General features: G+C 47.1%; 1 protein-coding gene across 1 annotated transcript; it reads left to right on the plus strand.

Annotated features, from left to right (window-relative positions):
* The first annotated feature begins 3,761 nt into the window (after positions 1–3,761).
* On the plus strand, positions 3,762–10,243 carry LOC147007821 (uncharacterized). Its single transcript, XM_085866330.1, has 3 exons — positions 3,762–4,661; positions 8,890–9,011; positions 9,446–10,243. Exons 1-3 carry the CDS (start codon positions 4,088–4,090, stop codon positions 9,926–9,928), a joined length of 1,179 nt encoding a protein of 392 aa, XP_085722456.1. The 5' UTR covers positions 3,762–4,087; the 3' UTR covers positions 9,929–10,243.
* Positions 10,244–15,450: the final 5,207 nt, after the last annotated feature.

Genomic DNA, 15,450 nt, shown 5'->3' on the forward strand with positions numbered 1-15,450 from the left:
TTGAGCCAGAGACTGCATGCGGGCAGCCTGGCTCCCTGCTAACTGCTTTCTTTTTGCAGAGTTCAATGATCCTGGGCCATGGTTTAGTGTAAGATTTGTAAGTTAAGGTTAAGATGTACTGTACATATGAGTGCGCCCCCGGCATGTTTGTCTTAGCGCCGGCAATTTTATTTAAGTCGTCCGTGTGAGTGAGTTTGTTTAGATAGTTACGCAGCCCTTAGGTTATTTATTTTGGGGACACGAATACCATGAATGTCGCACTCAGGGATCCGTAGGTAAAATGTACTAGGGGAAAACTACACATGATGGCACACGAAAATTTGACGACTCGGGACGAGTCTGTAAAAAGGGAAGGGGGTAGTGTTGTGGTTACCAGATTCGCAAACCACCATTCAGGTCCCTTAGGTGAGGTATCTCGGTAAGTGCATGTGTAGTTAGGCCCAAACCCGTTGTCTAGTGGGAATACATGTCATTTATACGTGCTGCGACTCTTCAGGATAGCCGTTTTTCTTTTACTATCTTTATTTTGGACCAATCGCCACCATCACAACAACAACCACCAACCACAACGCCGCTTCACCACAACCGCCATGACCTTTACCGTCGCAACTCGCCACCATCGCATCACCGTCATCTCGCGCCACTCATGGGCACCGATGCTGGACTCGTGTAGGGCGCACGTTGAACAGCGTGTACAAAATCACGGATTTTCTGCTTCAAAAACGGATCGAAAACGACACACGCCCACTTTTTGCCGTCCAATCGGTGAGCGAGGGGCGAATTGGCCCCGCCCCCAGGGCGATCGATATATGCAAATTTGTGGATCAAAAAGCCTTCACGCCCACTTTTTGTCGGGCCAATGGGGAGCGAGGTGAAAGGTCAAAGGGAGGGGGTCAAAGGCGAAGTTACGGGGGGATAAAAGGACGGTGTTCGTCAGTCAAAGGAGTAGTAAAAGTCGGAGCGAAAGAGTCAGCAGAACGGAGGCGAAGGAGTCGGAACAGAGAGTCAAGACTTCGCGGGCGGTGGAGCTGCTCGTCGTGTGCGTTGGAGTCGGAACGGAGGGGACGAGCTGTGGAGAGGCGGCGAGTCGGACGAAGGGTGCTCGCGTCGTGCAGGGAGCTGCACCCCTGGGAGGCCGACAGCGCGACCTGGCCGAGGTGGAGACGCTCGTCGCATATAATAAAGATCCTCTATGCCCCGAGCATCAGCAACCCCCCTCCTGTTTCCCCCCGCGCTGAGATAGTGCGACCAAGGGGGCCCCGTTCCCACCCCCTGCCAGGCACTGTCCACGAGGCCCGCGGGTTGCGGGGCCATCGCCGCTCCGCGTCTCATCACCAGACGGGTAGGCCCGACCAGGTCTCGGCCCCAGGCCTACCTCATTCTTGAGGGTATTTCTTTTCCTTGGTTTTGGGTATGTGTTGTCGGCGCCGTCTGTGAAGTAGAATTGTATAAGTGTTGCCGTGTGCTCGGTAGTCGGTATTAGCTCTGCACTGTGTTTTCACTTTTATGTTTGCTTTTTGTGTAAATGGAATTGTGTTTTCTTTTTTTGTGTGCATTTGGTGGAATGGTATTTGTGTGCTTCCCGTGTGCCGAGAATAAATGTGCTTTATTGTTGAACTGTTCTCCCGCTTCGCTTCGTCTTTTTCTCCATTGAATCCCCATCTAGCTTCACGTAAAGGGTTGGTAGTGGGCTGAATACGCCCGATAATTAATCGAACCGTCGAGGTCGACGATAACACCGCTCGGTTATTCTGATAGTACGGAACGGGTCGCTTAAGTGGCCCGTGTCCGAAGTCGACCTGCGGCGAGGTGCGATCGCCCGGTCTACCCTCCGCGTGGGTACTTAGGTAGTTCGAATTTGGCGAGCAACCCTATCCCACGCGGGGGCTGATTGGCTCGATAGCGGTGAGACCGAAAGGTCCACCCGTGACTGGTTCCCGGCGTTAGTCCGAGAGGGTCACGACTGGATTGTCCGTCCGGTGGGCGACGTGCCGCGATTCGAGTTACGTGGCCGTCGCACGCCGGCGGGCGCGAAGACCGCAACAATATATATATATATATATATATATATATATATATATATATATATATATATATATATATATATATTTTTTTTTTTTTTTTTTTTTTTTTTTTTTTTTAAAGAAGAAGGTGCTTCCAAACAAACGAAAAAACTTGATCGACTCCGATAATTTGAGTAAAAAAGCGAGAGCAGCTTTGATGTCCGTCCGCACTCCGCACGCAATAATTACTGTGCTTCCCCATTGTCTCGGGTCACTCACCTGCATTTTTTTCATAAATTAAAAAAATGATTATTTATATTTTCATTTATGGATGTTGTCTGACGATTCTGTGATTTTCCCCGGTGTACTGGCTTCGATGTCCATCGGCACGCAAAATATCAGCTTTCTACGTCACCCAGAAGGCACTGATCTTTAATATCAGTCAGTGTCAGTCAGTCAGTGGTGAGAAAGCACTTTATATATTGCATTATATATAAAAAAAAAATATATATATATATATATATATATATATATATAATATATATATGTGTGTGTGATTATGTATCACATGGTAAAACCGCATAATCCTCACAGAGCAACCGTCCTTCTGCCACCCCATACGATTGTTCCCGCTAATTTAAACCATTCAACCAGAAGGCACGTGATGCGTTTGGCGTGTAAATCAAAACATGTGGAGTGTGACGTGCACTCCCCCGATCTCCATTTCACACAGTCAGACACCAAAGCATGACCTGTAGGAGGGGACGGAATCTGAACTGTACGGCGGGGTGGGGAATCACTTCCCAGCCAATCTTTGGGATTACCTCCTTTGTGAGATGCGCAGTGTGGCGTCTGACGTTGTCATGTTGAAAGATGAGAGCTTCTTTCATCGGGAGAGCATGTTTCATTTTCTTGTACGGAGTGAGCCTCCTCGATAGTTTCCCCTTTGGGCAGAAAATCAACCAGCATGCATCCCTCGGCATCCAAGAATACCTTTTCCATACTTTGCCGCTGGAGGGTACTCTTTTGGCGTTCTACTTTTTTGGAGACGGAGAGTGATTTTTTGGAGACAAAGATAATAGGAGAGGTGGACTTCATCTGTCTCACAAAAATTGCGACGTATATCAAATATCACATTTAGTTACTTCTACGCTTAAACAGTCATTTTAAAGAAATTACTACGCTATATGAAGCATTTATTAACCCCTATGAGTCATTCCCACAACACTTCTTTCAACTTGCTCGTCGCTCAACAAGAAATAATGCTGATACGGCACATTTATTTTATTATCTTTATTCAAATGTGTAATTCAAACGACTTCCTGCTGTGTAATTCAAAACACCTCACTTCACTGGAAAAGGTGGGGACAGGAACATGATACACAGTTACATGGAGGATTTGTGTCCCCCTCACACCCCACATACTCCTCCAAGATAAATAAATAAAAACACCCCAAATTTGGGTCACGCTGATCATGTGTAGCAAGTGTAGATGTCATCGGCCCAGAACTGTAGGCGGAGTAACGCGACAAACAAACAAACACACAAACACACACCGGTTTTTCCTCATTTTGTATGTTGATCCACCCCATACCCTTTGGGAGTTTCGAACCTCCTGTCCATTGTCGTTTCACTCCTCTGTGAGCCTATCTCAAGACCTTTCTGTTTCAAGCACACAACCACAGCAAAAACCCGGATTCTAACCTGAATCGAACACACGGTCGATGATGTGCTTGTTGTTCCATGCTCCTTTTCACGCCCTGCACTGACACCACCACTGGCAGATGCTTCCAATGGCAACAGAAGGACTTGAATTAAGGACCTAAGAACTGTGTGGGTCACCGATAATAATTGTCACTTTGGAAACGGGCCGCCCTTGTTTCGCTTGATTGTGCTTTAATTCATTTTTCTCACAACATGCTGCAGAAGATGTTGAGTATCTTGTTGCCATTAAATTTAAAGTAAAAATTTTAAGTGTACTTGTCATCCCTCCTTGGCCACCTTCGGTGCTGTCTTGGCTCTGTGGTGTTGAGGCCAATTTAACACCGAACATTGTGTTCTTTCTTGGGCCAGGTTTGAAAAGAATGCTTCCAAACCTGCGACCGAACAGCATCTACAACCGCACTGTGCAGGCCGACACCAGCAAGGATGAAGTGCCTCCCAGCAGTCGGCAGCAGTTCCACACAGCTGGAGGACCTCTCAGCACCACACAGCCGTCCAACACAACTGGAGGGCTTCTGAGCACCACACATCCGTCCAACACAACTGGAGGGCTTCTGAGCACCACACATCCGTCCAACACAACTGGAGGACATACCACCACTATGCAGCAGTTCAACACAATTGGAGGGCCTCCAAGCACCATGCAGCAGTTCCACACAACTGGAGGGCCTCCCAGTATCACACAGCAGTCCAACACAACTGGAGGACATACCACCACAATGCAGCAGTTCCCCACAATTGGAGTGTCTTCCAGCACCACACAGAAGTACAACACAACTGGAGGGCCTCCCAGCACCACACAGCAGTTCAACACAACGAGAGAGTCTCCGAACATTACGAAGCAATTCTACACAACTGAAGGGTCTTCAAACATTACGCAGCAGCTCAACACAACTGGAGGATTGCTGAACAACACACAGTTCAATCCAAATGAAGGTTTGTGACCCGGCTATAAAATCAGAATCCACCTACCTTCCCTCTTCCCCACCTCCCTCAACCTTTTTATTTTGTTTTGTTTACATTGTCAAGGCTCGTATGAGAGGGAACACACAACGCAGCGCAAGGGGGCCATGAGACAAGAGGCGTGGGAGTGGGAAGGACAAAACAGTGGGGAACAGAGACATTAGCAGATCTGTGGAAGGGAGAGGGATAGTGTGGGAAACACGGAGTAAACAAGATGGACATGACAGGGACTTTAAAGGAAGGAAAGCATGGAATTTGAAGGAGGTGGGTTTGGTGTGGATTAACGGGGGTAGAAAAGATCGAGGATTTGGATGGGGGAAGATAAGAGGTGGTGGTGAACAGCCGTTTTGAAGACCTGGAGGGAAGAATGGGATTAAACAGAGTGAGGGAGTTTATTCCAAAAGTGGGAAAAAGAGGAATGAAAGAGTGAAGGTGAGCAGTGATTCGTTATTTTGGTAGTTTTACCAGAAGGGGGTTGTTGGCGGACCTTGAGCACCCTGCGGAAATATGGTGGGGACAAATCGCAGAGAGAGCAGGGGGGGCAAGACCGAAGAGGAGACGGTAAAAGACAAAGACCACTGACCAGCCTGTGGTGAGAGACCCAAAGACTCAGCCTCACCACGGGAGATTCCAATGATCATAAATGCCTTGGTTTCCACAGCGTGAAGCCGAGAAAGGTGAGAGGCAGGAGCACTGGCCCAGAGGAAAGAGCAGCACTCCATCAGATTGCGGATGAAAACTTTGTAAGTGGTCAGGAGCTCAGGTGAGCTGAGGAAGGACTTTGCACGATTCCCAGGGAAGGATTCCCAGTCGGCGACTGGCTTTGGAGGCCAGGTTGGAAATGTGGCTTTCCCAGGAAAGATCATGGCAGATAGTGAGACCCAGAAGATTGAGAGAAAGGACTTCTTCCAGAGGATTGTTGAAAAGTACATTGGGGGGGTTCCAAATGGTCCTTTCGGAGACATAGTGAGATTTATCTGGATTGAAAGACATGTTCCACATGTTGGACCAGTTTGTGATTTTACCCAGATCTGCAGTGAGCGAATAAGCTGCTGCTTGCCGGTCTGAGGGATGACAGATGGTACGGCAGAGAGTGGAGTCATCAGCAAAGAGATAAAGAAGATTTTCCAGAGAGTCAGAGAGATCATTGATGAAAAACAGGAAAAAAATAACAGGGCCCAGAACGCTACCTTGAGGAACTCCAGCCTGGACAGGAAGGGGGGATGAAAGAACTCCAATTAGGGCCACACGTTGACTGCGACAGGAGAGGAAGTCTGTGAGCCATGAGTGCAGATGTTCTTGGATACCATAGGAAGAGAGTTTGGTGAGCAGGGCAGGGTGCCAGGCCGTGTCAAAAGCACGCGATATGTCTCGGGATATGGCTCTCATCTCATGTCTGGCATTGAGGGCTTCCATCCATTGTTGCGAGAGCAAAAGCAGATTATCCAGGGTCGAGTGACCTGGTCTGAAACCAAATTGATGATCGGAAATCAGACCATTGGAGAAGAGGAAGGATTTAATGTCTGAAGCGATGATGGATTCCATAACCTTGCTGATGATTCGGAGAAGGCTGATTGGTCTGTAGTTGCAGGGATCTGTTTTTGCACCGTTTTTTATGCAGGGCAGGGATGTTTGCTGATTTCCAAGCAAATGGCAGGTGACCTTGAGCAAATGAGAGGGTGAATAGAACAGAGAGAGGGTGAGCAGGAGCAAAAGCGCAGGTTTTTAGGACATGTGGGCTGATGCCGTATGGACCGGTTGCAGAATCTGAGTCGAAGTTTCACAGCAAGCTCTCCACCTTGTCAGAGATCCTTTTGTGAAATTTCGCATGATACACCCTCCCCTTTTCTCTTTGATAAGCCAGCAGACCGTGATCCCACTGAAAGTATCGCTCCGAGCCACACTGTTGGAAAAAGAAAGAACTCTGCAGCAAATGCAAACATTATTCCGCTAATGAAGCAGGCATAACCAGAGCCGCTCCCAACAATGGCTTCCTTCCTCATTTGCTTTCCAATTTAACATGCGGATTAGTATAATAAATCCTGATAAATATTTAAATTGCCAAAACGGAACCACTCGGGGATATGGAGATTTGTTTTTCCTTCATTTTAAAAATACTTTGAAGTTTCAAGTAGCACGTGATAAACTACAGAGATACTGGCACGTGGTGAGTATAATCTTCATGATGATAATGAGCGGGAGACGGGGTTTTATAATCGCTTGTGTGCGTGCGTGTGTCTGTCCAGGCCATGACTCCCCCCCTCCCCCCCCCCCATTTTTAGCTTTTGTCATCAAATTTTCAACTTCTTCTTTCGTGTGGTCCCATCGTCAGCCATTAACTTTTCACTAAAGCTTGATGATGAGAATGTGGACAAGACAAATTAATAATTCGGTCAAAAGGTCAAAGGACAACGTCGCATAAAATCGTCAATTTTCATCCGATTGACCTGAATTTTTTAGAATTTGCATATCGGGTCACTGAGTTGGTCCACGAATCAAAAGCTTGATGTAGATTGTTTTTTTGTTTGTTTTTTTTTTAGATCAAAAGGTCAAGGTTGCATGAAATCGCCAATTTTCTTCTGATTGACCTGAAATTTCAACAGGATTTGCATATCGGCTCACTGAATTGGTTCATCAATCAAAAGCAGGAAGCTGATTGTTTTGAGGTCACAAAATCCTCAATTTCCATCTGATTGACTTTAAATTTGAGAAAGGTTTGCATATTGGATCGCTGAAGCCGATTGCTTTTTAGGTCAAAAGGTCAAGGTCGTCTGTAATTGTATTTTTCTTTTTTTGACCTGTTTTTGTCATGATTAGTACACGGAAGAATAATAAGTCAGAATACAAAGCAGATGCGGACGAGCTTTGCATTTTCAGATGCTTTCGAGTGATGGTTTTATTATTTGTTTGTTTTTATTATTTCCAGATCACACAACAAAAGCTAACTCCTTTATTCACCCATATTGACTTTTTTCTCCTCAACATCGAACTTCATGGAAGTGAGAAGAGCGCGGTAATGGAGGGTGTGAATCGATAGTACAACGCAGGCATGATAGGCCGAATGACCTTCTCATGCGCCAAAGTTCCCTGTGTATATTTGTGTAATGTTGTTAAAGACAGGAAGAAAGAGGGAGGGAGGACAGAGAGCTGTGGGTGAGGGTGCATGGAGTTGTAAGAGGGAGATTGAGACGTTGGGAAGGGAGTTTGGGGGGGGGGGGATTGAGGACTTGGGGTTGGAAGGGGGATTGAGGACTTGGGGTTTCGGGCAGTTGAGGACTTGAAGAAGAAAGGGGTAAGGGATGACAAAGTTGGCTTAGGGGAGGGAGGGCAGAGAGGGGACAGAGTTGGGATCGAGGGGTTTGAGGCTTTCGGGGAGGTGGAGGGGGAGTTGAGGACATTGAGTTGAGAGGTTTGAGGATTTGAAAAAAGGGGGGAGGGGTGCACAGAGTTTGGGTGTGTTGGTGGGGGGAGGGCAGAAAGAAGTCAGAGTTGGGAGGAGGGTTAAGGACATGGGATTGTGTGTGGGTGTCGGATTGTTGGTGGTGGGCGGGGGGGGGTTAGGGACCTGAAGTCACATTTTACATGATGCAGAATTTTCATGGGCCTGTGATAGTCCCATTGTGTCTTTTGGGTCCTCCAGGTATTTTGTGTCCTCTGGGTCTTTTGTGTCCTCAGGGTCTTTTGGATGCTCTGCATCTTTTTGGTCCTCTGAATCTTTTGAGTGTTCGGGGTCCCCCCTTTCGTTTTTTTTTTTGTTAGTCATCCTGTGGGTCCTTTGGTTAGTCATCCCCCATCCTGTGGGTCCTTTGGGTATTTTAGGTCTTTTGTGTCTTCGGTGTATTTTCGTTCTTTTGAGTCTTCCATGTCTTTGGGGCATATTTGGGTTTTCGGGGTCTTTTGGGTATTTAAAGGTCTCCATGGTCGTTGGGGTCTCTTAGGTCTTCAGGGTCTTTTGGGTGTAATTGTCTCAATGATTGTTGACTTGATATATTCGGAACATCCGTTAAAGATGGTTTAATAAAATGAGGCCTCTCGTGATCATCAAGTGTAAAGTTACTCCACATCATCGATACGTCGATGAACCTTTTAAGACGATGAAAACGGAAGAGCAAGTCACAAGTCGAGTGAGTCTTCCATGAACACTGCAATGTCTGATTGTGCAAAGCCATGTTGTTGTCTGACCCTCCGTATTTAACCGCAGACAAGCCCACATCGGTGACCTCCTTGATGGAGCAAATCTGCTTCCTCATGATGATTGCAATATTGGTTTTGTTGTTCCTCCTGACTGTCTGCATCATCTACAAAAGGGATAAAGATTACTGGGTAGGCCTTGCACAACCTCCTCACCTGTCAGTTGGCTGTCCTCGACGCTTTGGCAGATACCCAGTTGTTTTGTCCATTGTAACCTGTACATTGTGATGTCACTGCATACCAGTACAAGCTTCCATGTAACTGAGACATGTACATTATTTAATTTAGTAAACTCAACAATAACATTCAAATTACATGAAACCAAAATATTCCAGTTAAATGAGGTCTTGGCTACATGGTGAAATGGGGAAACCCCACCTCTTAACCCCACACAGCCTGATTTCTTGTGTGTGAATATAAACTTCACAGTCCACAAGCTTAAACGGTTTACACCTTTTAGAACTTACAGAGTTTATATTCACCCATGTCGATCTTCCTCGATGACCTCTAAAAGTTACTGATATAGACCATGGGTGAAGGTTGACACGTGTGCTGTGTTGTTGAAGTGTGTGCTTCATCCAGTGACAACACCGTTGTTGGAGATGCAGCCTTTCAGGTCTTCCCTCGAACAGCCCTTGCTGCTTGCAATGAGTGAGAATTTCCCACCTTCGATGACTCCATCGAACGGTGCGACAGAGGCTCCAACTGGTGTTGGCTTAATGGTTCAGGTGGCTGGCTCAAGATCCCAGGAACTTCCGTTTGAGCCCCTGTCGTGTTGTTTCATAACATCAGGTGGGTTGACTCCACCGTTGGAGATGCAGCCTTTCAGGTCTTCCCTCGAACAGCCCTTGCTGCTTGCAATGAGTGAGGATGTCCCACTTTCGATGACTCCATCGAACGGTGCGACAGAGGCTCCAACTGGTGTTGGCTTAACGGTTCAGGTGGCTGGCTCAAGATCCGAGGAACTTCCGTTTGAGCCCCTGTCGTGTTGTTTCATAACATCAGGTGGGTTGACTCCACCTGTCATCCTTCTGAGGTCGACAAAATGAGGACTATCGTGCTGGTAACAGAGGGAATTGCATCAGCGACACAGCTGCATCCCCAGAAAATGATGCACAGCAAAGCAGTTACAGGCTGCAAACAAATAAATAAATAAATAAAGTGGACTTGAAATCACAAACACATTTTATGTTCATTGTCTAAACACGCTTATTTTTTCTTTCTGTTGACCTGATTTCTTGACATGTTCACCAGGAACCACCGTTGGCAAAACAACAAATTATTGAATAAACAAAATTAACATGTCTCCCAGTTGTTACACAAACATCGACATTGTCTTAATAAAAGTACTGTTCTTCCCTTAATGTGGGCTGGCAGGATGACCAAGAGGTTCACACACTGGGTCAGGTCAGGTATGGGAGCATGCTGGACATTTAAGACTGGAAGACCTGAAGACTGAAGACTCGGACTTTCATCCTCCTGCACAGGTATCGGCAGCGCCACACCCCATGATCCAGTGAATCCGTGACTCCCCAGGCCCGACCCAGACGTTGATTGACCTCTGCCTCACAGCCAGCGGAAACGTGAATATCCAGCCGGCAGAGAGTGCAGCATTTCCACCAGTCTTGAGAAGTTTAGCGTGGATGCCACAGATCCCTGGAGCTTTACCCCATTTCAGCCGGTTCACCGCAGCCTGTGTTTCCACAAGCGAAGGTGGACCATAGTTTATTGGAGGGTCAGCAACAGGGATTGTAACACCCCTGACATCAAACTCGACAGCTGGTGGATCAGCCTGGTACAACCGCTCAAAGTGACCGGCTCAGCGGGCCTTCACTTCGGACTCCTCTGTCAAGAGCCTTCCACCCTCTGCTCTAACTGTAGTACACTGAAGGATGGGCTTGGAAGAATGCAATGCGCGAATTCCCCTGTAAGCAGGACGAGAATCCCTTGACCACACGTGATGCTCTACCCCCTCACAGATTCCTCACACATAGTCCTCCTTGTCCACCCTTTGCACACGTACAGTTTTATGCCTCAGCTCCCTGAACAGTTCAGCTCTGCCATTCAGCCAGGCCCTGCGACTCTGGTCAATGGTATTCAGTGTCCCTTGAGAGACAAAATTCTTCTTCACCTTCTGGTAAGTTCCAAGACATCCACCGGTAACATCAAGGACGGTGGTCTTGAAAGCACTCCACAACTCTTCAGGACCCCCCAAAGCACCCAGACTCCTCAAATCTCCACTCAGCTTGTTCACAAACTCCTCAGCTACCCTCTCATCCTTGAGCTTGCCAAGATCCAGCCTCGGCTGGGATGGTACCATTCTCCTTGATTTAAGGTGCAACTTCAGAGTTGCTGAAACAAGCCGGTGGTCAGTATTAAGGACTAATAGTAGGTGGAACCACCCGCCATGATCTCGCCGCAATCCGGTCTCCGAACCTCAGAGAGTGCTGCAATACCGATGTTCAAATGCTTGAGCTCAGATGATAACAGAGACAGCTGATCATCCTCTCTTTGGGATAGGACCTTCCAGGCACCCACCTGAAGGGACCACCTCAGGTTAACCCAAGGAGACCACCATCTGGTGGATGACACCTCAGCACCACTCAGCCACACACCATCGCAATCTGACCAGGGAGGTTTACCCCGTGGTTTTCCTCCTGCAATCAAGGAATGGGCGTCCCGAAGGCTTTGCCCCAATCTCGTCATCCAGTGAGCTGCCCTGCGAAGGGCATCAGCACAGGAGTTACTCCCATGGAGTGGGTTTTCAGTTTTCCTTACATCTGTGGGTTTTGCGGAATGAAGTGTTTTACGGTGGCCGGAGTGCAAATCCCGCCACCAACCTCCTCATTAACAATAACCCAATTGCGGGAGGACGTCCGCAGACAAAGTTGGGCACTAGATATGGATGACGGTTGGCACACAAGGAGCTCCTCCACCCTTTGACAGGTTTTGTTCTTCATCCTGCTTCGTGTCCATATTCATACACCCTCCTCACTAGGAAACCTGGTGGGGGAGACAGCTTAGTCACCGACAACCCGACCATGAAACAGGTTAGTACAGGTGTACATGATACCTGCAGCAAGTCACAGATCGAATGTGGCCTGACGACCATCATATTCCTGGATTTTAACTCCTTCCACACAATGGAACATTGACCTTGCCAGCAGGGGATATTCAAAATCTAATGCAATTGAAGAAATTCGATCAGTTCGAGTTGTCCTGTTCAAAAATACAAACAGCAAAAGTATATTGTCTACCCTGAAAGGACCAAATTGAACAGCTCGGAAGGAGCCAGACGCGCTTGGCCACCATCTACTGCCATATTACCTGGGCCCTTCCAAAACGATTGGCAATGTTGTTAGCAGTACATCGATTGGTGTGGCCTGCAAGTCTCTGCACACCATCTGTAATGTCATTTTAAAACTGAAGGACCACATATCAACCTTTGACAAATGAGTAGTAATTTACCATTCATCATGCAGAGACTAACCAATCCTTCATCAGTGAAACTGGAAGGAATTTCAAACACAGGTTGGACGAACATGATGGAGCAGTTAGCCATGGCGCGTCATTGTCTGCAATCTTGAACAGATTTGAATTTGATGGGAGCCGTGTTGTCGACACGACGTCCAACAAATGACACATTGATACTGATGGCGCGGCACGTCAAGAGTCGAGAGGGTGGTCTCCCACCAGAGTAGAGCAGAGCATCAACGAGGCAATTCGACGTTCATGCGATTCAGGTTTGGTGAAACGAAAGCATTCCTCCATTGACCGTGCACACCGGCACCACGTGACCAGAAACGAGGGTTCATCCCTGGAATGAAAGCGGATGCGTGCCGAGACGCGGGGTGTGTCGGCCTGAGAAAGGCCGCTGTGCAGCGGGTGAAACGTCGTTTGAGTGACGCCTCATCTGCTCTTGATTATTTAATTAGCAGATCAGATCCAGTTACAGTTTGATTGGACGCGTCTTTCTTCTTTATTTAAATATATCGATATTTGGTTGTGGGAATGATTTTAGGGGTTAAGATTGTGTAGTTTAGAAATAGTTATATCTTTAGTGGATGCATGAGCACAAGGGTGAGGGAATTTAATCGTGATAAAGGGTTATGCGTTGATATTCTATTGAAAGCGATTGTCTTTCCTCCCTATTGTTTGTGTCGTACCTCTTCTCCCTTGAAACCTTTATTTATTTATTATTTTTTAAATGTTGTCTCCTTTGTAATCTGTCTTGCACGTCCTTTTGGGGGAACTGTAACGAGCACATAACGTAACGAGCGACTCAACGTGGCTCCGAATGGGATGAAAGCGCGGCTACTTCGCAGAGAAAATATTTAAATAGCTTGCTGGAAACAGGGGGGCACTGCATCAGCGGCACATCCCGCGCTCCTAGCAACGATGCAACCGGCAAGTGCAGGCTGCATGTAAAATGGTGGTTAATTGAGGGTCAAAGAAAGGAGGAATCTTGTGTTACAAAACGAACCTGACGACACATTGTTCGCTCGGCTTGCCGCTCACGGGTGAGGATCGATGGCATTGAGGGTGCAGAGCAGTCACAATGGGTCCAATTACTTGCACTGAATTCTCTGTATTATCATCGGACAATATAAAGGGGGAGGGGAATTCATGTCGCGAGGAGGTTTCTGTTGGGGATTAATTAATGTGATCATTTCACCACATCCGATCCAAGCTCCACAAGAATCAACCAATCATAACAAAAAACGAACGCAATGACGTAATTATGACGTCATCACGTTCGACAGTTTGGGCGGTGTATAATCACAATATATTTACTTACACTCCCCGCTTTTTGAATTGCCGAGCGAAAACATTTTTCATTTTGCGACTGCGATGTTGTTCGCACAGGACGTCCTGCTTAAAATATTCGAGTGTTTGTGAAAAGATCATCGGAAAAAAGCAACAGCCGGGGGGATTCTTCTTCACGGATATTCGCGCGTCCGTCGAGTCTGAGGTGATTCGCGCTTTTTCTTTTTCGTGAAGGTTTTCCAGAATGTTCGTTCGTGGGTCGAATTGGATAAGAAACCCCTGTTAAAAACCGCGTTCACTCTCGTTTTCCCATCGTGTTCTCTCAGAAACGCTCTTTCGAGAGACATTTTGCGATATTTACTTCACACGTCACAGGATTATGAGCGATTCCGTGTGTGATACGTTGATTTGTGGCGGGTCCTTTCCCTCCAGAGACCGGAAAGCATCCTAAGGGGCGGAGCTTAGAGTGATGACGAGAGGTTTGGGGGCGTGGCTTAACGTGAAGGGACGCTCTCGCTGTTCTTCTTCTTCGTGTTTGACATATTTGGAGTGTGCCGTAAATTTGCCGTAAATATGACGTCGAAAACATGCTCAAACGCGTTTTTTTTCCTCTCTCAACATTTAGAATGCTTCATAGCAACGTAACCCGATCGGTTCGCCTTGCTGTTTCACCTTTTGGTCCAATTTCGAACGTCAACGACAACAAAAACAAGGACAAATGTGTCCAAGAACAGCACGTTGAAATGGCGGACGAGGAACTACTTTATTCCACGCTGCATATCAATCCGCAAGAGGCTCATGCGCACTACTTTACCTCCGACTTGGACGGATTCAAACAAAACTCGGTGGACGGGTCGAGTGTGTGATGAGGAAGGATTGGTTCGATTTTGGTGAAGCTTGCCCCGCGTGTTTACACGAACTCACCAATCAATCTGTGCACACCTTTTTGTGCCAGTTTGGAGTTCAGTTAACTGTGAAGCCAAGAAAGTGTCTCCATTGCTGATCACATGACTCTGTTAACAGTTTGAACTTCTTTCACCAACACCTGTTTTGATGTCATGTTTAATTTTTTTTAAAAAAGTCTTTGAGCCTTTCTTATGTCTAATCTAATGGGTCTAAAGGTTCAAAGGGTACATTCCAATTGTAGTTGGAGTCTGAAGGGTGTAAAGTGTCGAAAGGGACTAAAAAGGACTGAAAGTACAACTCCCTCACTGTCACCCCCCCAACCCCAACTCTCTCTCTCCCCCTTTGTCGTTCTTCAAAGCAAGAGGGGATGGACGACGTTCTTACCCCATGGAACTGTCTTCCTGACTCCGTTGGACCCGAGGTCTTCCCTCCAGGTACTCACGTCTACTGCAGAAGACCACCACTTCATGGTCTCTCTCATTCCCACAACCGAGCATCAGCGCACACATCGATACCCTGTTCTCACCATTCTCCTTAAGTTGCCTTCCGACCCACCCTCGGGTGCTGTGGATGATCCATCTGTTGTTGTCCCATTGCTCTCCCTTGACACCATTTTGTCCGTCATCCGTTTCTCCCTGTCGTTCTGCTCTTCCATCCACGAGTCTATCAACCTGTATAGTGTATATATCTAAATACTCCCTTTCCACGGACGATGACCCCTTGGCCCACATTCTCGATCGTTGGACTTGAGCAGAAGTTGAGGCTGGAAAGGATCACGCAAATCCCTCTTCAGGTCCACTCTTTGAGACCTTCAACCCCCACTTCCGTCCGTCCTGTTGTTCCACCATCCAATAAATCTTGAGAACTGAATTATAAAACACACCACACAAGCTTTCTT

Source organism: Eptatretus burgeri, chromosome 24, assembly GCF_056783735.1.
Source record: "Eptatretus burgeri isolate ZD-2024b chromosome 24, Ebu_testis_v1, whole genome shotgun sequence".
Lineage (NCBI taxonomy): Eukaryota > Metazoa > Chordata > Myxini > Myxiniformes > Myxinidae > Eptatretus > Eptatretus burgeri.